Source organism: Zonotrichia albicollis, chromosome 1, assembly GCF_047830755.1.
Source record: "Zonotrichia albicollis isolate bZonAlb1 chromosome 1, bZonAlb1.hap1, whole genome shotgun sequence".
Taxonomy (NCBI): domain Eukaryota; kingdom Metazoa; phylum Chordata; class Aves; order Passeriformes; family Passerellidae; genus Zonotrichia; species Zonotrichia albicollis.
In genome coordinates, this window is record NC_133819.1 from 156234974 (window position 1) to 156261874 (window position 26901).

At 57.0% G+C, this 26901-nt stretch overlaps 1 protein-coding gene across 1 annotated transcript in view; it reads left to right on the forward strand.

Annotated features, from left to right (window-relative positions):
- Positions 1-1858: 1858 nt before the first annotated feature.
- The window catches only part of NRBP2 (nuclear receptor binding protein 2), a 37507-nt gene continuing 12464 nt past the window's right edge, over positions 1859-26901 (forward strand). The window contains exons 1-6 of the mRNA XM_074559225.1: positions 1859-2164; positions 24560-24682; positions 25215-25316; positions 25734-25823; positions 26239-26279; positions 26572-26666. Of these exons, the coding sequence (XP_074415326.1) occupies positions 2048-2164; positions 24560-24682; positions 25215-25316; positions 25734-25823; positions 26239-26279; positions 26572-26666 (568 nt within the window). The 5' untranslated portion in view covers positions 1859-2047. The remainder of the gene's footprint in view (positions 2165-24559; positions 24683-25214; positions 25317-25733; positions 25824-26238; positions 26280-26571; positions 26667-26901) is intronic.

Consider the following 26901-nt stretch of genomic DNA (forward strand, 5'->3'; position numbering starts at 1 on the left):
TGCTTATCTGCTTATCCCTTTTGGGGTGCTGGAGGTGGTGAAAGGCAGGTCCAGGAGTCGCTCACAGGGGTGGCACCATTGACAGCTGGACTCAGCCATGGCCAGGAGATGGTCACAGGGGTGCCATAGAGGCCAGGAGAGGGTCACAGGGCTGCCATCGGGGCTGGGAGGTGGCCCCGGGGGTGTCACAGGGAGCTGGAGCCAGCCAGGGCCAGGGCTGCCATCACAGTCCAGAGGTGGCCCTGGGGCTGCCATCGGGGCTGGGAGGTGGCCCCGGGGTGTCACAGGGAGCTAGCAGAGGCCAGGAGGTGGCCCCAAGGTGCTGCAGGGGCTCTGGGGATGGGGACGGTTCCTGGGCGTGGAGCTCAGCTTGTGTTTGGTGACAACATTTCCATCCCTGGTCCTTGAACTCATTCCCAGAGTCTGCCGTGATAACAGCCAGGGGCTGGCACCCCTTCCAGCCCTGCCTGGCACGCAGGGGACATGGTGACCCACCCTGGCACACAGGGGACAAGGCGACCAACGCTGGGAGCCCCACCTGGCACACAGGGGACACGGTGACCCACCCTGGCAGCTCCTGGCACACAGGGGACATGGTGACCCACCCTGGCACACAAGGGACACGGTGACCCACCCTGGGAGCCCCTGGCACACAGGGGACAAGGTGATCCAGGGGCAGCTCCTGGCACACCCTGGCAGCTCCTGGCACGCAGGGGACACGGTGACCCAGCCTGGCACACAGGGGACAAGGTGGCCCACTCTGGCAGCTCCTGCCACCGGGCTGGAACAGGGGCTGGGGGTCACAGAAGGATCTGGTGGTGACACAGAAGGACCTGGTGGTGGCCCTGGGGGACCTGGTGGTGGCCAGCAGGACGTGGTGGTGACTCAGAGGGACATGGTGGTGGCCCCCACCAGGACACACCTCGTGCTCCCTTGTCCCGTGCCAGGCCAGGATGCTGTGGCCATACCTGCCGTGCCCTTCCCGTGTCCCCCCTGGCCCCGCGGTCCCCTCGGTCACCCGGAGCAGCCGCAGCCCGCAGGGGGAGGACGAGCCCGAGCCCGCCAGGCGCCAGCGCCGCGCGGAAAAAGGGTGGGAGGAGGGCTAAAAGTAACTTGAGACGGCCAGAAAAAGAAAAAAAAAGCCAAAAAAATAATCTAACGAGCCAGAGAGTTCCCGGTGGAACGAAAACATCTGCTGGGCGCCGGGCGGGGGCTGGTGCGGAGCTCTGGGTGCCCGGGGCCCGGCCAGGGGGTCCCGCAGGGCCCCCGGTACCGGAGCGGGAGTGGCTCGGGAAGGGGCCCTGGCAGGGAGGGACCCCCGAGATGGGGGCAGCGCCGGGGGGAGCCCGGGCAAGGCAGCCCCAGGGGCACGGGAGGGGAACGGGGCTGCAAGGGGGAAACGGGAACGGGGCTCCGAGATGGGGAACGGGGGTCCGAGGGTGGGACGGGAACGGGAATGGGGCTGCGAGGCGGGGACGGGAACGGGTCTCCGAGGGGGGAACGGAAACGGGTCTCCGAGGGTGGGGACGAGCCCCCGGGCCCCGGAAGGGGGCAACCGGCGGCTGCTGGCGGGGCAGGACACGGACACGAACCGGACGGCCCCGGGGCGGGTCGAGCCCGGTGCGGGGTGCGGGGCACTATCAGGGGTGCGGGAGCCCCTCCGGGGATGCCGGAGCCGCTGCCGGGAGTGCCGGTGGTGCGGGAGCTGCTGCCGCCGGTGCGGGAGCCCCTCCCGGCGGGGCGGGGCGTGCGCGGCCGCACGTCCGGAGCGGGGCGGGACGAGCCCGGGCCGGCCCCGCACGGCACCGGCAGAGCGCGGCGGGGCTCGGGGCGCTGCGGTGCGGCTCGGCTTGGCTCGGCTTGGCTCTGGTTCGCCCCCTTCGGCTTGGTTCCGTTCGGTTCGCTTCGGTTCGGCGCGCATCAGCTCGGCTCGCGGTGGTTCAGAGTGGATCGGTTCGGGTCGGATTGGATCGGATCTAAGCGGATCGGGTCGGACTAGAGCCCGGCACAGCTCTGCACAGCCCTTGGAGCGCGGATCGCGGCGGGGATGGCGGTGCCCGAGCCGGACGCGCGGCTGGCGCAGGAGAAGGAGGAGGAGAGCGAGGAGGAGAGCGAGGTGCTGGAGGAGAGTCCCTGCGGCCGCTGGCAGAAGCGCCGCGAGCAGGTGGGAGCGCGGAATGCCGGGCGGGGGGAGGCCGGAGAGGGGATGGGAATGCCGAGGATGGGGACGGGGATCCCGGGGATGGGGACGGGGCCACCGGGCTGTGCGGGGCACGGCGAGGGCCGCGGCCGGAGGGCGATGCGGGGAGCGAGTCCCCGGGGACAGCCGGAGGAGCGGGGAGCCGAGCTCGGTCATGCCCGGCTCGGGCTGTGCCGGTGAGGAAAGCCGAGCTCGCCATGCCACGGCGATTCGTGTCTCGGTATGAGGAGCCGAGCCCGCCGTGTCTCGGTGGGGAAAGCGGAGCCCGCCGTGTCTGGGTGCGGGCTGTACCGGTTTTGGAAGCCGAGCCCGCCGTGTCTCGGTGTGTTGGAAGCTGAGCCCGCCGTGTCTCGGTGCGGGGAACCGAACCCGCCGTGTCTCGGTGTTGGAAGCCGATCCCGCCGTGTCTCGGTGTTGGAAGCCGATTCCGCCGTGTCTCAGTATTGGAAGCCGATCCCGCCGTGTGTCGGTGTGTTGGAAGCCGAGCCCGCTGTGTCTCGGTATTGGAAGCCGATCCCGCCGTGTCTCGGTGTTGGAAGCTGAGCCCGCCGTGTCTCGGTGCGGGCTGTGCCGGTGCGGGGAGCCGATCTCACGGTGCCCAGATGTGCCGGGAGCCGATCTCACCGTGCCCAGGGAGACGATCTCGCCGTGCCTGCCGTGGGGAGCCGATCTCACCGTGCCCGGTGCGGCTGCTGGTGCGGGCTGCTCACGTTTCACCCTGCCCTGCTCTGGGGTGTCTGGGGCAGGGCTCGGGCTCACCGTGTCCCGGTACCGGAGGCCGAGCTGGGCTCGCGGTCCGCCGGTGTGGGGAGCCCTGGTGAGGAGAGCCCCGGGTCAGTCCAGGCCCGTCCCCCTGTCCCCGTTCCGGTGGGACCGGCCGTGCTGGGCAGCCGGTGACCGCCCTGAGGGGCCGCTGGAGGCTACCGGAGGGTTCTGCTGGTCTGGGTCCCGGAGCTGTGCCCGGTGCCAGCCCCGCAGGTGGCAGCACGGTGACCCCGGAGCTCCTGCGGGAGCGGGGACGTGCCGGTCACTGGTGCTGGGTCGGGGCTGCCCTCAGAGCCCAGCCCGGGGCTGGAGAGCGCCGTTCCTCCTCTCCAGAGAACGGCTCAGCTCATCTTCCTGTGCCAGGCTGCAGCACCAGGAGGGACTCCCAAAAATGGGGCTGGAGCCACCCTGTGCCTGCCAGGGCCCCCAGAACAGGGAGCAGAGCCGGAGGTGAATCCTGGCCCCAGGCAGGGGCTGGGAGATGGACACGGGGCTGGGGGACAGACGCTCTGCTGGGGGATGGACAGACCACAGGCACTGCCGGAGCCCGGAGGGGAAAGGCCCATCCAAGGCCAAACCCTTGATCTGCTCCTTATCTCCCCTGTCCCCGAGGCCAGACCTTTAATCTGCCCCTTATCTCCCCTGTCTCCAAGGCCGGACCCTTTATCTTCCCCTTATCACCCCTGTCCCCAAGGCCAAACCCTTTATCTGCCCCTTATCTCTCCTGTCCCGGGACAGCACTGGCCCCGGCGCTCAGCTCAGCCCAGGGCTGCATCTCCCGGCCTGAATTCCCAGGCTGGGCTTTGCTGGGCTACTGATCCCTGCTCCTGGCTGATCCCTGGGGCTGATCCCTGCTCTGGGGGCTGATCCCTGGGGCTGATCCGTGCTCCTGATCCCTGTTCCTGGGGCTGATCCCTGGGGCTGATCCCTGCTCCTGGGGTTGATCCCTGCTCCTGGCTGATCCCTGCCCCTGGGGCTGATCCCTGCCTCTGGGGCTGATCCCTGCTCCTGGGGCTGATCCCTGGGGCTGATCCCTGCTCCTGGGGCTGATCCCTGCTCCTGATCCCCGCTCCTGGGGCTGATCCCTGCTCCTGATCCCTGGGGCTGATCCCTGCTCCTCATCCCTGCTCCTAGGGCTGATCCCTGCTCCTGGCTGATCCCTGCCCCTGGGGCTGATCCCTGGTGCTGATCCCTGTTCCTGGGGCTGATCCCTGCCCCTGGGGCTGATCCCTGCTCCTGGAGCTGATTCCTGCTCCTGGCTGATTCCTGGGGCTGATCCCTGCTCCTGGGGCTGATCCCTGCTCCTGGCTGATCCCTGCTCCTGGCTGATCCCTGGGGCTGGCTGATCACTCCTGGTTGATAACTCCTCCTGGCTGATCATCTGCTCTATCCCTCAGCACTGCCAGGTGCTTCCACACCCCCTTCTCCTGCTCCCTCCTCCTCTCTGTAAAACGCCTTCCCCACACCGAGGGCTTGACCCTGACCCTCGTGAAATGGAGAATATCGAGGAGCTGGAGAGAGTTCAGAGTCAGGAATGGAGTTGGGAAGGTCTGGAGGAGCTGGGAAGGGCCTCAGCCTGGAGCAAAGGAGGCTTAGGGGGGATCTTGTGGCTCTGCACAGCTCCTGACAGGAGGGCACAGCTGGGAGGATTTGGGATCTGATACCAGGGAACAGGGACAGGAGTACAGGGAATGGCCTCAGGCTGGGCCAGGGGAGGTTTAGCAGGGATATTGTGGAAATTCCTTCTGTCTGTTCTGGCCAACCAGCGATGGGTAAAGGTGAGGATTTCTATGCCAAACAGTGATGTTTAGTGGTGAGGATTTCAATGCCAAACAGTGATATTTATTGGTGAGGATTTCAATGTTTAATGGTGAGCATTTCAATGCCAGACAGTGACATTTATTGGTGAGGATTTCACTGCCAGCGATGTGTAATGGTGAGGATTTCAGTGTCAAGCAAACAGTCATGTTTCATGGTGAGGATTTCAATGCCAAACAGATGTGTTTATTGGTGAGGATTTCAATGTCAGTGGAGTTTGTTTAATGGTGAGGATTTCATTGCCAGTGACATTTATTGGTGAAGATTTCAGTGTTTCATGGTGAGGATTTCAATGCCAAACAAACATGTTTATTAGTGAGGATTTCAGTGTCAGTGGTGTTTAGTGGTGAGGATTTCAATGTCAGTGGTGTTTAATGGTGAGGATTTCATTGCCAAACAGTGGCATTTATTGGTGAGGATTTCAATGTTAGTGGTGAGGATTTCAATGCCAGTGGTGTTTCATGGTGAGGGTTTCAGTGTCAGTGGTGTTTCATGGTGAGAGTTTCAGTGCCAGGGATGTTTAATGGTGAGGATTTCAATGCCGAAAAGTGATCTTTCATGGTGAGGATTTCAATAGCAGTGATGTTTTATGCTGAGGATTTCAGTACCAAAACAAATAGTGATATTTAACGGTGAAGATTTCAATGCCAAAGTGATATTTAATGGTGAGGATCTCAATGCCAAGCAAACAGTTTGGCATTTATTGGTGAGGATTTCAATGCCAGTGATGTTTAATGGTGAGGGTTTCAATGCCAAACAGTGACATTTATTGGTGAGGATTTCAATGCCAGTGATGTTTAATGAGCATTTCAATGCCATACAACCAGTGGTGTTTAATGGTGAGGATTTCAGTGCCAAACAGTGATGTTCAATATTGATGTTTATTGAGGATTTCCGTACTGAATTATGCACGAACTTTCTGGAGCGGTGCTGCCATGCCCAGACCTGACCAGGAGAGCCAGAGCAGCAGGAATGCTCCGTGATTGCCCGCTGGAGGAGGTTTGTGCAGGAGCTATGCAGGTTCTCAGGTGTTTGTGCAGATTCCCAGGTGTTTGTGTGCAGGTTCTCAGATGTTTGTGCAGATTCCCAGGTGTTTGTGCAGGTTCCCAGATGTTTGTGCAGGTTTCCAGATGTTTGTTTATGTAGATTCCCACGTGTTTCTTTGTGCAGATTTACAGATGCTTGTACAAATTCACAGATGTTTGCGCAGGTTCACAGGTGTTTGTGCACATTCCCAGGTGTTTCTTTGTGCAGATTCCCAGGTGTTTGTGTGATTCCCAGGTGTTTGTGCAGGTTCCCAGGTGTTTGTGTGCAGGTTCCCAGGTGTTTCTTTGTGCAGATTCCCAGGTGTTTGTGTGCAGGTTCCCAGGTGTTTGTGCAGATTCCCAGGTGTTTGTGCAGGTTCCCAGATGTTTGTGCAGGTTCCCAGATGTTTGTGCAGGTTTCCAGATGTTTGTTTATGCAGATTCCCAGGTGTTTCTTTGTGCAGATTCACAGATGCTTGTACAAATTCACAGATGTTTGATTGTGCAGATTCACAGATGCTTGTACAAATTCACAGATGTTTGATTGTGCAGGTTCACAGGTGTTTGTGCAGATGCCCAGGTGTTTGTGACCTGCAGGAAGGAGCCAGGCGCTGCAGATCCACCCTCAGCTCTGCTGGGCTTTGTCCCCACAGGGAGCTCTTGCTGGAGCCCCACTGCCATTATTTATTTCCCCAATCAGTTTTCAGAGGGGTCCAGCCCTGTGTGGGACCCTCAGAACTGGGGTTTGGAGGGCAGGGCCATCGGGGTCCCGGTGGGCAGAGCTTGGGGTTCTGGTGGAGTGTCACAGACAACTTCTATGAAAAATCCTTTCCTTAGGGTTTTTTCTCCTGAGAAGCTGTGAGGCCTCAGGAACAAAATGTAAACAATGATTATCTGCTGCTGTGGAATGCAACAGGTGCATCTGTGATTGGTCTCATGTGGTTGTTTCTAATTAACGGCCAATCACAGTCAGCTGGCTTGGACTCTCTCTCTGAGCCACAAGCCTTTTTTATTATTCTTTAATATTCTATTCTAGCTGGCCTTCTGATGAAACCTTTCCTTCTATTCTTTTAGTATAGTTTAATATAATATATACCATAAAATAATAAATCAGCCTTTGGAAACATGGAGTCAGATCCTCATCCCTTTCCTCATCCTGGGACCCCTGTGAACACCCGTGACAGAGGAGCAGCCCCCTGTCCCTGGCAGTGTCCCAGCCCTGCCCTGCCCCTGTCAGAGCTCTGCTGCTGGTTGGGAACTGCTGCTACCACACCATTTCCCACCTGGGAGCACCGGGGCTCCCTCCGCCTTGATCCATGACCTCTTTGCTTTTCCCGCTGTTATAAATGATCAAATTGTGAGCCAAAATTTTCAAAAATTTAGCAAAGATTTATTAATTTGTCTGCGAGACTGAAGTTTGGTCTTAGAAACCACCACAGCAAAAGAGTCAGCGTCGAGCCTGGGGTCAGCACCGGGTGAACATGGATCTGACTCCGAGCGTCAGAGTGTCCCCAGTTCACAAATGCTGCTTCTTGCAGCGAGGTTTTATACAGTTTATTCTGCCCGAGGCAGAGATGACCGAATGTTCTCTGTGTCTCTTCACATGCATCGTTGTTGATTTCCATGTGCAGAGGTGGACAAAGGTCCAGTCCATGTGTCTCGGTGTTGTCAGTCGACACCGCAGAAGCCATGTATTCACATGGATCAGGATGGCACCGTTGGTTATCTCGACAGATGTAATCAGCAGGGCGATAATCCCTTCCAAGGTGGACCCGACAACTCGGGGAAGCCAACGATTATCGGCCTGGAAGCCGCTATTCTTACGTTAAAAATCCCGATGTTATCTCAACAAAGTCCGGGAACTAGATGTATATGAATAAGACGCTGCTCCCGGCCAGGATGGTCAAAAGCCATAGTTTGGATTTTACAATATTTTATACATTAATAGCATGAATTATCCCTACCATATACTACAGCTGCTGGTTGGGAACTGCTGCTGGCACACCATTTCCCACCTGGGAGCACCGGCGCTCCCTCAGCCTTGCCTCCGTGACCTCCTTTGCTTTTCCCACCCACCCTGGAGATTATGAGCAGAAGGGAGAATAAATTTGGCTTTCTGCTTTTTCTGGGAGGTTTTGTGCCTCTGTTGGTGTGGGCAGGGCTGTGGTGAGCCTGGTTTATCAGTCTGGTTTATCCCTGCTGCTTTGGGGTCCCAAACCCTCAGTTTGCCCGGGAAAGGGGGCTGTGACCAGCAGGAGTTTGCTGCTCCCACTACATCTGTCTGTCTGTCTGTCTGTCTGTCCCATTTCCTGGGCTCAGGCTGTGATTTCCACCCCCTCCCCATCCCCACCTGTCAGTTCTGTCCCTCTGGGGCTGCTCTGGACAGGTCTGGGCTCCTGCAGCCCTTCCCTGGGGTGGGAGTGCTCAGATGGGGCTCATGGATGGAAATTTAAAATTGTTCCTGTGATTTATTCCTCTGAGTCAGCCTGGAACTGGCCCCTGCTCGTGGTTCTGCTGCTGCTTCAGTGTGGGATTTGCTTTGGGATTTTAGGGTTAATATCCAAGAATTCAGAATGATATCCAAAAATTTAGGGTTAATAGCAAAGAATTCAAGATGACATCTAAGAATTTGGGGTTAATATTCAAGAATTCAGGATGATATCTGAGAAATTAGGGTTAATATCTGAGAATTTAGATTATATCCGAAAATTTAGGTTTAATATCCAAGAATTCAGGATGATGTCAAAAAATTAATAGGGGTAATAGGGTTAATAGGCTTGGGATAGAGTGAGGGAAGGGATGGGGCACCCAGAGGGACCGGGATGGGATGGGCTTCTGATTCTCAGCACAGAAATCCTGTGGGGTGCAGATCTGGGGGGTTCAAGGGAAAAACTGAGCTCTGGGGAGATCCTGGAGCTCTTACAGGGCCTGAAGGGCCTCCAGGAGAGCTGGAGAGGGACTGGGGACAGGAGGGAGAGGACAGGGGAATGGCTCCCAGGAGGGAGAGGACACAAGGAATGGCTCCCAGTGCCAGAGGGCAGGGCTGGATGGGAGATTGGGAATGAGGAATTGTTCCCTGGCAGGGTGGGGAGGGGCTGGGATGGGATTCCCAGAGCAGCTGAGGCTGCCCCTGGATCCCTGCAGGTTTTCCAGGCCAGGCTGGACACTGGGGTTTGGAGGAACCTGGGAGAGTGGGAGGTGTCCCTGCCTGTGGAAGGTGTCCCTGTTCCCATGGAAGGTTTCCCTGGTGCCATGGAAGGTGTCCCTGGCACTATGGAAGGTTTCCCTGCCCATGGGAGGTGTCCCTGCCCAAGGAAGGTGTTCCTGGTCCCATGGAAGGTGTCCCCGCCCATGGAAGGTTTCCTTGCCTATGGAAGGTGTCCCTGGTCCATAGAAGGTGTCCCCACCCATGGAAGGTTTCCTTGCCTATGGAAGGTGTCCCTGGTCTCATGGAAGGTGTCCCTGGTGCCATGGAAGGTTTCCCTGGTGCCATGGAAGGTGTCCCTGGTCCCATGGAAGGTGTCACTGCCCATGGAAGGTGTCCCTGGCACTATGGAAGGTGTCCCTGGCCATGGAAGGTGTCCCTGATCCCATGGAACGTGTCCCTGCTATGTCACAGGGTGGCACTGGGGGTGTTACAGACCCCTCCCCACCCAAACCATCCTGGGGCTCCCCAGCTCCGAGCTCTGACTCCTCCAGGAGGGTGAGAGGAGGGAAAAACCAGCAGCAGAAAACGCGGGGCAGAAACGCTGAGGCAGCGTTTAATGAACATAAAATGCTGTTAAAAACCAGCCAGAGGCAGGGGGGAGGTTCGGGGTGGGAAAAGGAAAACAAAGCATGGAAAAGCAGCGCAGGGAGGGAGGGAGGCAGGGCTGGGATCCCGGCAGTGCGGGGGTTCCCATTTTTAGGCATGGATGAGGTCGCACTTGGCAGCAGATCCCGGCTCCACGCTGGGGAAGGCTTTGGGAAGGCTCCAGCCCTGCAATTCCTGCCACGGGGTTATTTTTGAAAGCTGCTCTGCTGCCAGCTGTCCCCAGGGAGCCGTGAGGAGCCGAGAGGAGCTGTGAGGAGCCATTCCAGCACAGAGGGATCAGCTGCAGGGCTCAGCTGCCTCCCCTCCTGCCATCCCTGCCTCCTTCCCTTCCTGCCATCCCTCCCTTGTCCTGCCCTCCCTGGCTTCTCTTTGCCCCGGGGGAACCTCGCAGGGCAAGTTTGGGGTGACCCTGCCCAGCTCAGCGCATCTCGCAGGGGAGCTGCCAGGAGTTTTGGGTTAATAGCTGAGAATTCAGGGGTGATATCCATGAGTTTAGGGGCAATATCCATGATTTTAGGATCATATCTGAGAATTTAGGGTTAATATCCAGGACTTTTGGGTCAATATCCAAGAATTTAGGATGGTATCTAAGAATTTAGGGGTAATATCCAAGAATTCATATACATGAATTTAGGGTCAATATCCAAGAATTGAGGATGATATCCAAAAATTTAGGGTTAATATCCAAGAATTTAGGGTGATATTCAAGAATTCAGGCCTAATAGCCAATAATTTAGGGATAATATCCAAGAATTTTGGCTAATATCCAGAACTTTAGGGTTAATAGCCAAGAATTTAGGGTGATATCCATGAATGTAGGGTTAATATCCAAGAATTTAGGATGATAGCCAAAAATTTAGGGTTAATAGGGTTTAGGACTTCAGAGTTAATAGCCAGGGATTTAGGATTAATGTCCAAGAATTATGGCTAATACCCAGGACTTTAAGGTTAATATCCAAGAATTTAGGATGATATCTAAGAGTTTAGGGTTAATATCCAAGAATTGTGGCTAATATCCGGGACTTTAGGGTTAATATCTAAGAATTTTGGCTAATATCCAAGACTTTAGGGTTAATATCCAAGAATTTAGGATGATATCTAAGAGTTTAGGGTTAATATCCAAGAATTGTGGCTAATATCCGGGACTTTAGGGTTAATATCTAAGAATTTTGGCTAATATCCAAGACTTTAGGGTTAATATCCAACACTTGAGGACAGTGGAGGTTTCACCCTGGCTGTGCCATGAATGGGGGCTCTGGGACACCCCAGCTGAGGGGGAACCAAAGGAAATGGAATTCAGGAGCTCACCAATGCATAAATGTTACTGGAAGCAGATGGTGCAGCTCTGTCTCCAGCACGGCTCTGGCACAGATTGAGCCTGGGCTGTGCCGGGTTTGGAGCCCAAATCATGCCCAGGCTGTGCCAGTTTGGAGCCTGGATTGAGCCCGAGCTGTGCTGGGTTTGGAGCCTGGGCTGTGCCGGGTTTGGAGCACGGACCGAGCCTGGGCTGTGCCAGGTTTGGAGCACAGATCGAGCCTGGGCTGTGCCAGGTTTGGAGCACGGACCGAGCCTGGGCTGTGCCAGGTTTGGAGCCTGGATGGATCTTGGGCTGTGCCGGGTTTGGAGCATGGATTGAGCCCAAGCTGTGCCGGGTTTGGAGCACAGATCGAGCCTGGGCTGTGCCGGGTTTGGAGCCCGGACCGAGCCTGGGCTGTGCCGGGTTTGGAGCCTGGATGGATCTCAGGCTGTGCCGGGTTTGGAGCACGGATTGAGCCTGGGCTCTGCCAGGTTTGGAGCATGGACCGAGCCTGGGCTGTGCCGGGTTTGGAGCCCGGATTGAGCCCAGGCTGTGCTGGGTTTGGAGCACGGATTGAGTCTGGGCTGTGCCGGGTTTGGAGCCCAAATCATGCCCAGGCTGTGCCGGGTTTGGAGCACGGATTAAGCCCAGGCTGTGCTGGGTTTGGAGCATGGATTAAGCCCAGGCTGTGCTGGGTTTGGAGCATGGATTAAGCCCAGGCTGTGCTGGGTTTGGAGCACGGATTAAGCCCAGGCTGTGCTGGGTTTGGAGCATGGATTAAGCCCAGGCTGTGCTGGGTTTGGAGCACGGATCGAGCCCGGGCTGTGCTGAGTTTTGGAGTCTTCCCCATCACCTTCCGTGGGCAAAGCAGGGATGGATGGATGATGGATGGATGGATGGATGGATGGGTGGATGGATGATGGATGGATGGATGGATGACAGATGGACAGACGGATGGACAGACGTATGGATGATGGATGGATGGACGGATGGACGGATGGATGATGGATGGACGGATGGATGGATGATGGACGGATGGATGGATGGCAGGATGATGGATGACGGATGGATGGATGGATGATGGATGGACGGATGGATGGATGATGGATGGATGATGGATGGATGGCAGGATGGATGGATGATGGATGGAGCCCTGGTGCTGCTCTCGCCGTGCCGTGCTCTGCATTTCACCGAGCCTTTAATCCTCGGGGAGCTCTCCCGGGCCGAAACAATCCCGAGCCTTGTTCTGGCTGCTGGGGAGGGGCTGACGTCAGCCTGCTGAGAGGATTCAGCGCAGGAATTGTGGTTTTTCATGCAGGAACACGCTCCTCAATCCCCGTCCGTGTTCTGAAAGGAATTTCAGGCTGCAGCTCCTTAATCCTGTCCCTGTTCTCCATGAGAATTCCAGGCTGCAGCTCCTCAATCCTGTACATATTCCAGGCTGCAACTCCTTTATCCCATCCCTGTTTTTCACAGCAATTCTGGGCTGCAGCTCCTTTATCCCATCCCTGTTTTTCACAGCAATTCCAGGCTGCAGCTCCTTTATCCCTGTTTTTCACAGGGATTCCAGGCTGAAGCTCCTTTACCCCCAGCTCTCTCCCCCTGTGCTCCCGCCTCCCACCGCGTTACAATTCCCTCCATTTTCCCTGGTTTTTTTCCCTTTCCTGCCTTTATCCACGCCGGTTTTTGGCCCTTTCCCTCTCTTTCCCAGGGGGATGGGTTTGTTTGAGCTGCAGCCGGCTCCAGCCCCCTCCGTGCCCCTTCCTGCGTTTCCTGTGCTGTAACCCGAGCCCTCGGCTGTCCCGGAGGGTTTGGTTCGTGTTCCGTGCCGGGCTGGGCTGTCCCGGGCTGGGTGAAGCTCCTGGAATGCGGCTCAGCTCTGCCCTGAGCGCTTGTCTGGGTTTGAACACACAGGTGTGTGCTGAGGAAGGCAGGAGCCTCCCCTGAAATGGAGAATGTAAAACCTCCCCCCTCTGAATTGTTATAATGTTTAATTTTAGGGGCTCTTGGGCAAAAAATATGGGAGCAGGAATAACAGTTCTTTAATAGGGAACAAAAACAAATAAAATAAACAATGCAGTGAACTAAAACACCACCGACAGAGTTAGAACACAACCTGACACCCTGTGGGTCAGGGTGTTGGGGGCAGTCCCATTGGAATTGTGGCTGCAGCCCTCCCGGAGTGTCAGGGGTGGTTCTGCTGGAGCAGGGATCCTGGAGAAATCCCATTGGAATTGTGGCTGCTGGAGTGTCAGGGATAGTTCTGCTGGAGTAGGGATCCTATAGAAATCCCATTGGAATTGTGGCTGCAGTTTTTTGGAGTGCCAGGTGTGGTTCTGCTGGAGCAAGGATCCTATAGAAGTCCCATTGGAACTGTGGCTGCAGTTTTTTGGAGTGTCAGGTGTGGTTCTGCTGGAGTAGGGATCCTATAGAAGTCCCATTGGAATTGTGGCTGCAGTTTTTTTGGAGTGTCAAATGTGGTTCTGCTGGATCAGGGATCCTGTAAAAGTCCAATTGGAATTGTGGCTGCTGGAGTGTCAGGGATAGTTCTGCTGGAGTAGGGATCCTAAAGAAATCCCATTGGAATTGTGGCTGCAGTTTTTTGGAGTGTCAGGGATGGTTCTGCTGGAGTAGAGATCCTATAGAAATCCCATTGGAATTGTGGCTGCAGTTTTTTGGAGTATCAGGGATAGTTCTGCTGGAGTAGGGATCCTATAGAAGTTCAGCTGGAAATCTGGCTGCAGTGCTGGTGTTGTGCTGGTGTTCCGGAATCTCCACATTATATCCAGTTGGGAATGCTTGGCTCTCGCCTCTGGGCTCACATCTCCCAGTGGGATGCTGCAGTTCTTATCAGCCATGCAGTGACATTCAATGGCTGTTATCAGCAGATGTCTCCCAGGTTGTGCGGGAGATAAGGAAAACTGCCCACTGAACAGAAGAAAACTGCCATACAGAGGGCAAATACAGTTTGCTTGGCAATCCAGGCTGCATGGCAAGCCTGGCTGAGCTCCTGCAGGGCTGGCACTGCTCACTGAGGGGTTCCTGCCTCTCCTGGAGCTGCTCTGCTCAGGGCTCAGCTACTCAGCGGGGCAAGAACACGGAAATCTGCCTGAGTTCCTCCCAGCTGGGCTGGTTCCTGCTGGCCACTGCTCCTCCCTCAGAGCCTGCTGAGCTGGGATGTCCTTCCAGCAGGGCTGTGTGTCCTGGAGCTCTGCAGCGCTGCCCTTCCAGCAGGGCTGTGTGTCCTGGAGCTCTGCAGGGCTGCTCTCCCAGCAGGGATGTGTGTCCTGGAGCTCCCTGGGCTGCTCTCCCAGCAGGGATGTGTGTCCTGGAGCTCTGCAGGGCTGCTGTCCCAGCAGGGATGTGTGTCCTGGAGCTCTGCAGGATTCCCTGGGCTGCTCTTGTCCATGAGCCCAGGCCTGTGCCCCCTCCCAGGGCTGCTATGGGGTGACCCCAGAGTGGTGTCATCTCCCAGGGCAGTGCTGGCATGACCCCAGGCTCGTGTCACCTCCCCAGGCTGGGCTGAGGTGTCACCACGCTCATGTCTCCTCTGGGGCCAAGCAGAGCCAGGGGATAAAGCAAACATCGCTGCCGGCTCTGGCTGCAGGCGAGGGCAGGGAGCCAGGAAATAAACACCGACCCTGCTGCTGACCCTGCTGCCCCTGCTGCTGCTGCCCCTGCAGGGGCTGCCCTGGTGTGGGCAGGGAGCCGGGAAATAAACACCAACCCTGCTGCTGCTGCCCCTGCAGGAGCTGCCCTGGTGTGGGCAGGGAGCCGGGAAATAAACACCGGCCCTGCTGCTGACCCTGCTGACCCTGCTGCTGCTGCCCCTGCAGGGGCTGCCCTGGCATACACCAACCCTGCTGCTGCTGCTGCCCCTGCAGGAGCTGTCCTGGCCCTGCTCGGCCAGTGGAAAAATACTCGGGTGTCCCCTTGCTGGAGAACAGGGACGAGAACAGGGAGGGCAGTGTTTGCTGGGCAGCAGGGAAGGGCAGCCGTGGGCACGCAGGGAAGCAGAGGCTGCCAACCCTCCCACGGGGAGCAGTGCTGGGTATGGGATGGGATTGGGGAAGGAATTCCTGCCTGTCAGGGTGGTGGGGTGTTGGAATGGGAGCAGTTTTAGATATGGGATGGATGGGATTTTGGGAAGGAATTCCTGCCTGTCAGGGTGATGAGGTGTTGCAGAGGGAGCAGTGCTGGGTATGGGATGGGATTTGGGAAGGAATTCCTGCCTGTGAGAGTGGTGGGGTTGCAATGGGAGCAGTGTTAGATTTGGGATGGAATTTGGGAAGGAATTCCTCCCTGTCAGGGTGGTGAGGTGTTGCAGAGGGAGCAGTGCTATATTTGGGATGGGATTTGGGAAAGAATTCCTACTTGTGAGAGTGGTGGGGTATTGCAATGGGAACAGTGTGAGATAGTGGGATTGGATTTTGGGATGGGATTTTGAGAAGGAATTCCTCCCTGTCAGGGTGGTGAGATGCTGCAGTGGGTGCGCTGTTAGATACTGTGATGAGATTTGGGAAGGGATTCCTCCCCATGAGGATGGTGAGGTGTTGCAATGGGAGCAGTGATACATATTGGGATGGATGGGATTTTGGGAAGGAATTCTTCCCCATGAGGATGTTAGGGTGTTGCAATGGAATTCCCAGAGCAGCTGTGGCTGTCTCTGGATCCCTGGACGTGCCCAAGCCCAGGCTGGATGGGGCTTGGAGTGACCTGGGCTGGTGGGAGATGTACCTGCCATGGCAGGGTGAAGCGAGGTGACCTCTGAGGTCCCTTCCCACCCACACCACCCTGGACTTTGATGGTTCTGTCACAGGGAGGGTTCCTGGAGAAGGGCTGGGTGCTGTGGGTGCCCCTCCTGCCCTGACTGGGGCAGCTCTGGCACTGCCCACCCCGCTGGGCTGTCCCTGACTCAGTTTCCCTGCCCGCTCTCCCAGGCCCGGGCACAGCCACGCACTGGGGTGTGACTTGCAGAAACAAACAAACAAACAAACTCCACGGCTTTTGTGCAGTTGTAAAGCTGGTATGTTTATTACCACCCTGGCCGCGTGTGGGAATCATATTTTAAAATGACATGCGTACTTCTGGGGACTTCAGATTATTTTAAATCTCTCTCTCAAATACATATGTATGCTATTTCACAGTGGGTTCATACATATTCAATCTACTGATTTTGAGTGACATTTGCTGCTAATTCTTCTTTATCAGAAAGAACTCTTGAGTCAGGTTGCTTTGCTTTGGCTGCTCCTTTCCCCCACCCCTTACCTCTTGTCCTTCAGCTGAAGCAGTTTCTCTGAGCACAGGTTTTCTGTGAGACCAGGCAGTCAGGCTAAACAGCAAGCTACAGATTTAACTCAAAATGTGCATTTCACCTAGATTATAATAGATTTCTACTCTGGAAAATTTCTACTTTGCTTCAGGTGCTTCTCCTGGTTGAGTAGGCAGCCCTGCTGCTCTCTGCCCCTGCTCTGCTGGTTCTCCATGGCCCAGGATGGCCTGAGGGGGCAGCAGTGCCTGAAGGGCACACGGTTGTGCCCCCCTGTGCCCCCTGTGCCTGGCTGGGTTCGTGCTGAGCTCACGGCTTGGTGGCAGACAGGATCAAATGCTTCACTGGAATCCAAATATTTTCCATCCGCTGCCTTGCCCTCACCTGCGGGTTGTGTAACAGGATGGCAGGGACAGAACAGGTTTGTCTGGCGCCACGGATCCCTTGGCACCGCCGCGGGGCTGAGCTGTGCCCAGCCCTGGGCACGGCTACTGCCAGTGAGGGATGGCATCTGTGCTGGCCTGGGGCTGCTGCTGCTGCCGGTGCCCTCGCTGGGCACAGACGGGTGCAGGTGCCACTCTGGGCTTGGATGGGGCCTGGAGCAGGAGCTGGAGCCTGGGACATGGGATGTGACAGCCCCTTACCTGGGCACGGTCTTGGATGGAGCCCTTGGAGCAGGAGCTGGAGACTGGAGTGTGGTCTCATCTGGGACAGGGCTATGACATCCCCTTACCTGGGCACGGTCTTGGATGGAGCCCTTGGAGCAGGAGCTGGGATCCTGGGACAGGGGTGTGACAGCCCCTTCCCTTGGGTGTTGGATGGGCCCCTGGAGCAGGAGCTGGAGCCTGGAACGTGCTGTCACCTGGGACAGGGGTGTGACAGCCCCTTCCCTCGGGCAGTGTCGTTCTCGAGGCGGTCTCAACACAAAGTAGAGACTGCAAGCAGTTTCAGTTGGCAACTCTTCATTATTGAACATGGCTGGCTTTTATACATTTTCTAATTGTTTATGCTTTTTTTGTTCTAGCTATTGGCTACAATAAGTCAACATAATAGTATTGGTGAAAAGTTATAGTGACTTTAACTAACTTTCTAAAACTACTTCATCTAGCTGCAAGGTTCTCTTATCTTTCTTCTCTCGGTCTCCTGGGTTACAGCTTTGGAGAGAGCTCTTTGTCAGCTTCTTGTTACTTCTCGGCTCCTTCACGCTCTTTTAGCTAACAGGCCTGCTGTTAGCTCCTACAGGGCAGGGCACAGGGGTTGGTGACCCCTCAGCTCCGGGGCCGCGGGCTCTGCCCGTGCTGCCACTCCCTGTCCCTGACCCTTGGGGATGTGCAGGACACAGCTCAGGTATCCCTGACCCTTGGGGACGTGCAGGACAGGGCTCTGGTGTCCCCAATCCTTGGGGATGTACAGGACACAGCTCAGGTGTCCCTGACCTTTGGGGACATGCAGGACACAGCTCAGGTGTCCCTGTCCCTTGGGGATGTACAGGACACAGCTCAGGTGTCCCTGACCTTTGGGGACATGCAGGACACAGCTCAGGTGTCCCTGACCCTCGGGGACGTGCAGGACACGGCTCAGGTATCCCTGACCCTTGGGGACATGCAGGACAGGGCTCTGGTGTCCCCAATCCTTGGGGATGTACAGGACACAGCTCAGGTGTCCCTGACCTTTGGGGACGTGCAGGACACAGCTCAGGTGTCCCTGACCCTTGGGGACGTGCAGGACACAGCTCAGGTGTCCCCAGTCCTTGGGGACATGCAGGACGTGGCTCAGGTGTCCCTGACCTTTGGGGACATGCAGGACACAGCTCAGGTGTCCCTGAGCCTTGGGGACATGCAGGACACAGCTCAGGTGTCCCTGACCCTCAGGGACATGCAGGACACAGCTCAGGTGTCCCTGTCCCTTGGGGATGTACAGGACACAGCTCAGGTGTCCCTGACCTTTGGGGACATGCAGGACACAGCTCAGGTGTCCCTGACCCTCGGGGACGTGCAGGACACGGCTCAGGTATCCCTGACCCTTGGGGACATGCAGGACAGGGCTCTGGTATCCCCAATCCTTGGGGATGTACAGGACACAGCTCAGGTGTCCCTGACCTTTGGGGACATGCAGGACACAGCTCAGGTGTCCCTGACCCTTGGGGACGTGCAGGACACAGCTCAGGTGTCCCTGACCCTTGGGGATGTGCAGGACACGGCTCAGGTGTCCCTGACCCTTGGGGACATGCAGGACAGGGCTCTGGTGTCCCCAGTCCTTGGGGATGTACAGGACACAGCTCAGGTGTCCCTGACCTTTGGGGACGTGCAGGACGTGGCTCAGGTGTCCCTGCCTGGGGCCTCAGCGCTCCCAGCTCGGTGTTTTTGCTTTCCCGTGTTTTCCGAAGCGGTTTCTGTGTTGCAACAGCCGCGCCTGCCCTGCCTGGGGCCACAGACGGGGACAGCCTCGGTCGGGGCAGGGGATGTGGTGTTTGGGGGCCACGGGGGGCTCAGGGCCAGGAGACACAGGGTTTGGGGGACACGGGTGCCCCTGGGCCAGGAGCCTCTGTGGGGGCTCCCCCTGTCCCTGCTGCCTGCGGGGTGTCCCCGTGTCCCACCAGGAGCCAGACACAGTCCAGGGTGTCCCACCAGGAGCGGGACACACTGCCAGGTGTCCCTGTGTCCCACCAGGAGCTAGACACATTCCCGGGTGTCCCCATGTCCCAGGACAGTGGGGTGGACAGGAAGGGCTGGCATTTCCTGCGCGGGGATTTTCCAGGCACGCCACGTTCACCCTTTGGCCCTGTGCTCCCCCAAATCCCAAATGCCGTGGGGGCACAAAGGGCTGGGACAATCGCTGCACACCATGAGGGGAGAATCATGGGATGGTTCAGGTGGGAAACAGAAGGGACCTTGCAGCCCCCCTGCCACAGGAGCAAAACCTCCTCTCCCCGTTATTCCCGGCCCCATCTCCCAGTTGCTCCCCCAGCCCTGAGCCCGTTCCCGGGCCTGGCTCAGCTCCATCCCCCGGTTGCTCCCCCAGCCCCGAGCCCGTTCCCGGGTCTGGCTCTGCCCCATCCCCCGGCTGCTCCCCCATCCCTGAGCCCGTTCCTGGCTCAGCCCCATCCCCCCGCCTGGTCCCCCAGCCCCAGAGCTCCATCCCTGAGCCCGTTCCCGGGCCTGGCTCAGTGCTCGCTGACGAGAAAGGCTCAGGAGGGAGCGATTGCTTGGAAGCTGCAACCCGATCTTTGCTGAACCGGCCCTGCCCCGTCCCCAGCGGCTCCTCCGGCCGAGCCGGCCGAGCGCTCCCGGCACGGCGCCGAGCAGCGCACGGAGCTGCCGGGAGCGGGATAAACCACGGGGGATGTACCACAGGGATAAACCATGGGGATAAACCGCGGTGGATAAACCACGAGGGTTAAACCCCGGGGGATAAACCATGGGGGATAAAGCATGGGGATAAACCACGGGGAATAGACCACAGGGGATAAACCATGGGGATAAAGCACTGGGGATTGATCACGGGGATAAATCACAGGGAATACACCACAGGGATAAACCATGGGGATAAACTGCGGCGGATAAACCATGGGGGATGAACCATGGGGAATAAACCACAGGGAATAAACCACAGGGCATAAACCCTGGAGATCTATGTCGCCGCCTTTCATCCCCGTCAGGCTGTGTGGAAAATGCCGCGTTTGTTTATTTATTTATGGAGGCCAGGCCGAGCTCAGAGCGGGAGCAGCTGGTGATGATCACCAGCTCTGTTCTCACTCGGCACAAGGCAGAGCACGTTCGTGTCTGCACGCAGCCGGGAAGGGTCCGGCCTGACACGTTCCAGAGCTTCCTGGATCCCGGCAGGTCCTGGCACTGGTCCCACTGCTGGGGCTCATCCCACTCATGGAGTTCATCCCACTGAGATCCTGGATCCCAGCAAGTCCTGGCACTGATCCCACTGCTTGAGCTGAGATCCCGGATCCCAGCAGATCCCCTGCCCCAGCTCTGAGCGCTGGGATGCCCCTCGGGCCCGGAAAGAGTTTGTTTGGAGCTGGGAGGGACCAGGACCAGATGGGCTTTAAGGTCCCTCCAACCCAAAGCTGTGATTCCAACACAGTTCTGCGGTTCCCACTCTGGCTGTGCACTGGGATCTCTGGGGTCACTGGGATCACTGGAATCGCTGGGATCACTGGGGTCACTGGGATCATTGGGATCACTGGGGTCACTGGGATCACTGGGATCTCTGGGGTCACTGGGATCACTGGAATCGCTGGGATCGCTGGGATCGCTGGGAAGGTTGTGCCCACGTCCCTCGCTGTCCGTGACGGGCTCTGAGCGGTTCTGTGCCGGGCGGGAGGAGGAACAGAGGTGGAGGAGGAACAGAGGTGCTTTGTGTGGCTGCAACATGAACCGTGAACTGCCTGGGCGTGCCCTGCTAACGAGCCGGGGGTGTTGGGCGCCTAGGCTGCCCCAAGCCCCGTGGAGACCAGCCCTGGCTGCAGGGTCAGCCCCGAACCCGGGCACTGGATGAACCCCAAACCTGGCCAGTGGGATAAACCCCAGCAGTGGGATGAATCCCAAACCCGGCCAGTGGGATGAACCCCAAACCTGGCCAGTGGGATAAACCCCAGCAGTGGGATGAATCCCAAACCTGGCCAGTGGGATGAACCCCAGTGGCAGAATGAGCACCCTGGCACTGGGATCAGCCCCCAGGGCACAGCATCCCCTGGAGTGCCCCCAGCCCCACAGGAAGGGCAGGAACGGGTGGGGGCTGCAGTCCCAGTTCCACTGGGATGCTTTGGGGTCAAGATGCAGCAGGCACCTCTGCTCCAACCATGAGCCTGTCCTGGGGTCTGAGCCAGGTGCCTTGGGGGCATTACCTAGGCTGGAGATGGGTCCTGGTGGCCGTGGCTGGTCTGGGGAGCGGGAGGGTCTTTGCAAGATGTCACCTGAGGAGGTGACACCCGTGGATGTCACACCTGCAGAGGTCACACCTGTGAAGGTCACACCTCCAGACCTGCCCCCACGGGGTCTTGGGGTGGGGATCTGTGGCCCCTGGAGCTGGGAAGCTCCTGTACAGGTGCTGTCCTGAGGCACCTCAGGATGCTCACAGGTGATGTGGTGGCTTTGCTTTGCCCACACCTGAATTTCTTTGGCTTTCGCCACACCTGAATTTCTCTGCTTTCCCCACCCCTGATTTTCTCTGATTTGCCCAGCCCTGATGTTCCCTGGGCAGTGCAGGTGTGGGTGGCTCTGGGACGGGTGTGCAGGGCTGGGGACAGGACTGTCACAGTCACTGTGACACCTGTGAGGAGCTACAGGGCCAGCTCAGCACCAGCTCCAGGTCGTTTATTTCCTCTTTTTTAATACATTTTCTTCGACTTGCCGAGATTTGTTCATGGCACACTGACTGCCCTCAGGGCGCTGTTATCTTTTTATACTAAAAACTACGTGTTCTTTATTAACAATAATTTTCTAATACGTATTACTTATGTTGGACAGTCTGTCTCTATGCTAAACCAATCTTAAAGTGCCACCATCACAGCAGGAGATGGAGGCTAAGAAGAAGGAGAAGAAAGACAGAACATGCTTAGATTCTTTTATTTTGTTTTTTGAACTTTATTCTAAAAACTTTTAAAATTCTACTTTTTCTCCCTGTGATAAATTCACTAACGTTCTTCTTGAACCCTCGTGGCTTGTAAATCCTCGCACAAAGTTGGTAATTGTTTCCATGGGTTAAAATTGAAGGCCCAGCTGGTTTTGACTGGGTGCCAAGGTCTCTGAGCCCCCTGCCAGGGTCCCAGGGCAGTCAGAGGAATTTCCTGGGTTCCAACACTTCAGAGGAAATTCCTGAGCTCTGGCACTGAGTTCCTGACACTTCTGCTGCTGCCTCCTGGCCCAGAGCACCGGCTGGAGATCGGCTCCAGCTCCAGTTCCCAGCCAGAGCCTCTCCAGGGACCTTCACCCCAAAAAGGCTGCATTTCTAAATCGGTGGCTGTGGCAGGGAGTGCTGTAAGAGCATGGAGAGACTGCTTTTCCTGGGCAGGAATCAGGTTCAGGCTGGCTCATTGATTATTTTTGTGCATTTATTTGTGCATTTGCTGTGGGAAGTGTTGGTGTCAGTGACTGTGGGAGCACTCAGTGCTCTGTCGGTGACACGGAGGTGACTGCAATGAGCTGTGCTCATCGTGCACCTCCCAGAGCACAGGGTTCCTGTTCCTGCCGGTTCATTTATTGTTTTTTGTGTATTTATTTGTGCATTTGCTGTGGGAAGTGATTGTGGGAGCACTCAGTGCTCTGCCAGTGACACAGAGGTGATCGCAGGGAGCTCTTGTTCCTGCTGGTTCATTTATCATTTTTTGTGTATTTATTTGTGTATTTATTTGTGCATTTGCTGTGCACAGAGGTGACTGCAGTGAACTCTGCTCACACTTGACCTCCCAAACCAGGGGCCTCCTGCTGTTCATTTATTATTTTTGATGTAATTATTTGTGTATTTATTTGTGCATTTGCTGTGCACAGAGGTGACTACAGTGAGCTCTGCTCACAGTGACCTCCCAGAGCAGGGGCTCCTGTTCCTGCTGGTTCATTTATTATTTTTAAGTGTTTATTTATGTTTTTTGTATTTATTTGTGCATTTGCTGTGGGAGGTCTCAGTGTCAGTGATTCTGGAAATACAGTGACACAGAGGTGTCACTGCACCTCCTGCTGGTTCATTTATTATTTTTTGTGTATTTACTTATGAATTTATTTGTGTATTTGATGTGCACAGAGGTGACTGTGCAGTGAGCTCTGCTCACAGTGCCCCTCCCAGAGCAGGGGGTTCCTGCTCCTGCTGTTCATTTATCATTTTTTTGTGTATTTATTTATGTATTTACTTGTGCATTTGCTGTGGGAAGTGTCAGTGCCAGTGACTGTGGGAGCACTCCTTGCTCTGCCAGTGACACAGAAGTGACTGCTATGAGCTCTGCTCACAGTGCACCTCCTGCTGTTCATTTTTTATTTTTGATGTAATTATTTGTGTATTTATTTGTGCATTTGCTGTGGGAAGTGTCAGTGATTGTGGGAGCACTCATAATGACACAGAGGTGATTGCAGGGGGGTCCTGCTGGTTCATTTTATGTATTTATTTATGTATTTATTTGTGCATTGAGTGTGCACAGAGGTGACTGCAGTGAACTCTGCTCACAGTGACCTCCCAGACCAGGGAGTTCCTGTTCCTGCTGGTTCATTTATTATTTGTTTTGTATTTATTTGTGCATTTGCTGTGGGAATTGTCAGTGTCAGTGACTGTGGGAGCACTCAGTGCTCTGCCAGTGGCACAGAGGTGTTTGCAGGGGTGTCCTGCTGGTTCATTTATTATTTTTTTCTGTATTTTTTATGGGTTTTGTGTATTTATTTCTGCATTTGCTGTGGGAAGTGTCATTGTCAGTGATTGTGGGAGCACTCAGTGCTCTGCCAGTGACACAGAGGTGATGGCAGGGGCGTCCTGCTAGTTCATTGATTATTTTTAATGTATTTATTTATGTATTTATGCATAAATGTAGTTGTGCATTTGCTGTGCACAGAGGTGACTGCAGTGAGCCCTGCTCACAGTGACCCCTCCAAAGCAGGGGGGTCCTGCTGGTTTATTTATTATTTTTTGTGCATTTATTTACATATTTATTTATGTATTTATTTGCGCATTGGCTGTGGGAAGTGTCAGTGATTGTGAGAGCTCTCACAGTGGCACACAGGTGATTGCAGGGGGTTCCTGCTGGTTCATTTATTATTTTTATGTATTTATTTATGCTTTTATGGATTTATTTGTGCATTTGCTGTGCACAGAGGTGACTGCAGCGAGCCCTGCTCACAGTGACCCCCCCAAAGCAGAGGTTCCTGTGCTCAGAGCCCTTCTAGATGCCCAGAAACACCTGGATGGAGGTGGCCCCACAAACCAATCAGGTCTGGCTGGTCAGGCCAGCAGGGGCCGTTCCTGGCCCAGAGAGAGCAGAAATTTGGTATTTTTGGGGCTCTGTTCCTGATCAGGCCAGGATGGCCCCAAGAGAACAGAAATTTGGTATTTTTGGGGCCTGTTCCTGATCAGGCCGTTCCTGAACAGAAATTTGGTATTTTTGGGGCTCTGTTCCTGATCAGGCCAGGATGGCCCCAAGAGAACAGAAATTTGGTATTTTTGAGGTCTGTTCCTGATCAGGCCATTCCTGAACAGAAATTTGGTATTTTTGGGGGGTGCCTGTTCCTGATAAGGACAAAGAGAACAGAAGTTTGGTATTTCTGGGGGGCTGTTCCTGATCAGGCCATTCCCAGCCCCAAGAGAACAGAAATTTGGTATTTTTGGGGGTGCCCGCGCAGCAGGCGGTGCCAGCCTGGCCTGATCCCCCCTGTGCCCCCAGGTGAACCAGGGGAACATGCCTGGCATCCAGAGCACCTTCCTGGCCATGGACACCGAGGAGGGCGTGGAGGTGGTGTGGAATGAGCTGCTCTTCACCGACAGGAAGGCCTTCAAAGCTCACGAGGTGAGGGCATGGCCTGGCATGGCCTGGTACAGCCTGGCATGGCCTGGCATGGACTGACATGGCCTGGCACGGCCTGGTACAGCCTGGCATGGCCTGGTACGGCCTGGCAGGGCTCTGTCCCTGACACAGGCCCCTCCTCAGCTGTTCCCTTCCAGGGAGCTCCCAGGGAGCCCAGACCAGGCCCTGGGACATCCCCAGAGCTTGGGGTGCCCTGGCCCATGCCAGGAGCTTCCTCCTCACCTGTCCTGTGCCATCCTGGGAGCTTCTGTGTGCCAGGAGCTCCCACCTCACCTGCCCTGCCCATGCCAGGAGCTTCTGTGTGCCAGGAGCTTTCTCCTCACCTGTCCTGCCCATCCTGGGACCTCCCACCTCACTTGCCCTGCCCATCCCAGCCCCTCACCTGTGCCCTGTGTCAGCCCCTCACCTGTGCCCCTGTGCCCTGTACCCCTAGGAGCTCACCTGCCCTGCCCATGCCAATACCTCACTGTCCCCCACCTGTGCCAGCCCCTCACCCGTACCCCTGTGCCCCCAGGAGAAGATCCAGACCATGTTTGAGCAGCTGGTGCTGGTGGATCACCCCAACATTGTCAAACTGCACAAGTACTGGCTGGATGTCAGGGACAGCAAGGCTCGGGTAGGGGTCTGGTGAGGGGTTGGGGGGGTCTGGGGGGATCCTGGGGGACACTGGGGGGTCTTCAGGGGGTTCTGGGGGCTCTGGGGGGGCTCTGGGGGGGTGGCTGGACATCAGGGACTGCAAGGCTTGAGTGAGGGGCTGGGGGGGCTTTGGGGGGGGCTGGGACTGCTATGGGGGGTCTTCTGGGGGGCCTGGGGGAGGCTCTGGAGGGTCTGGGGGGGACTGGCTGGACATCAGGAGCTACGAGGCTTGGGTGAGGGGCTGGGGGAGCACTGGGGGGGCTCTGAGGGCATGGGGAGGGTACTGGGGGGCCATGAGTGGGTCCTGGGGTTCTCTGGGGTGTCTGGTGAGGGTCTAGGGGGTCTCTGGGGGTTTCTGGGGGCCCTGGAGGCAGATGACCCCCCCATCCCCCCCCAGGTGATTTTCATCACAGAGTACGTGTCCTCGGGGAGCCTCAAGCAGTTCCTCAAGAAAACCAAGAAGAACCACAAGGCCATGAACGCCCGGGTGAGCGCCGGGGACACCACGGTCCCTCTGGGGAGGGGGCTCTGAGTGTCCCTGGCCCTGGGAGGGGCTGGCAGGGCACGGGGGATGTCCCTGTCCCTGTCCCCACTCTGACAGAGCTGTGTTCCCACTCTATCCCCACTCTGTCCCTGTCCCTGGGAAGGGGTGGCAGGGCACAGAGAGATGTCCTTGTCACTGGGAATGGACCCTGAGCATGGCAGCGCACTGGGGATGTCCCTGTCCTGTCCCGGGCACGATGGGGGATGTTCCCTGTCCCTGGCTGCCAGCCTGTCCTCATGACACAGCTCTGTCCCCACTCTGTCCCCACTCTGCCCTTGTCCCTGGGAAGGGCTGGCAGGGCACAGGGGGCTGTCCCTGTCCCTTCTGACGCAGCCGTGTCCCCCTGTCCCCTCCCCAGGCCTGGAAGCGCTGGTGCACCCAAATCCTCTCAGCTCTCAGGTGAGGCTCCTGCAGCTCCAAACCCTGCCCTGAGGGCTGCGGGCAGAGCTCAGCACACTCTGTGCCCCCCACGTGTGCCCCTGTGTGCCCCCTGTACCACGTGTGCCCCCTGTGTGCCTCCCCTGCGCCCCCCCATGCCCCCCCTGTGCCTCCCCAGTTTCCTGCACTCCTGTGACCCCCCCTGTGACCCCCCCTGTGTCCCCTCTGCCCCCTGTGACCCCCCTGTGCCCCTCCATGTGCCCTATGCCCCCCATGCCCCATGTGACCCCCCCATGCCCCCTGTGTCCCCCAGTTTCCTGCACTCCTGTGACCCCCCCATCATCCACGGGAACCTGACCAGTGACACCGTGTTCATCCAGCACAACGGGCTCGTCAAGATCGGCTCCGGTGCGCCCGGGGGGCACAGGGGGGCACCGGGGGGGCACGGGAGGCTGGGGAGCTCAGGGGGCACAGGGGGATGGGGGGTCTGGGGGCACACGGAGGGCTGGGGGTGTCACAGGGATCTGGGGAGGCTGAGGGAGGCAGGGGTGTCACAGGGTTCATAGGGGACTGGGGGGTGTCACATGGGGGTGGGAGGACACATGGCTCTGGGAGTCTGAGGGGGGCACAGGGGTCTGGGGGA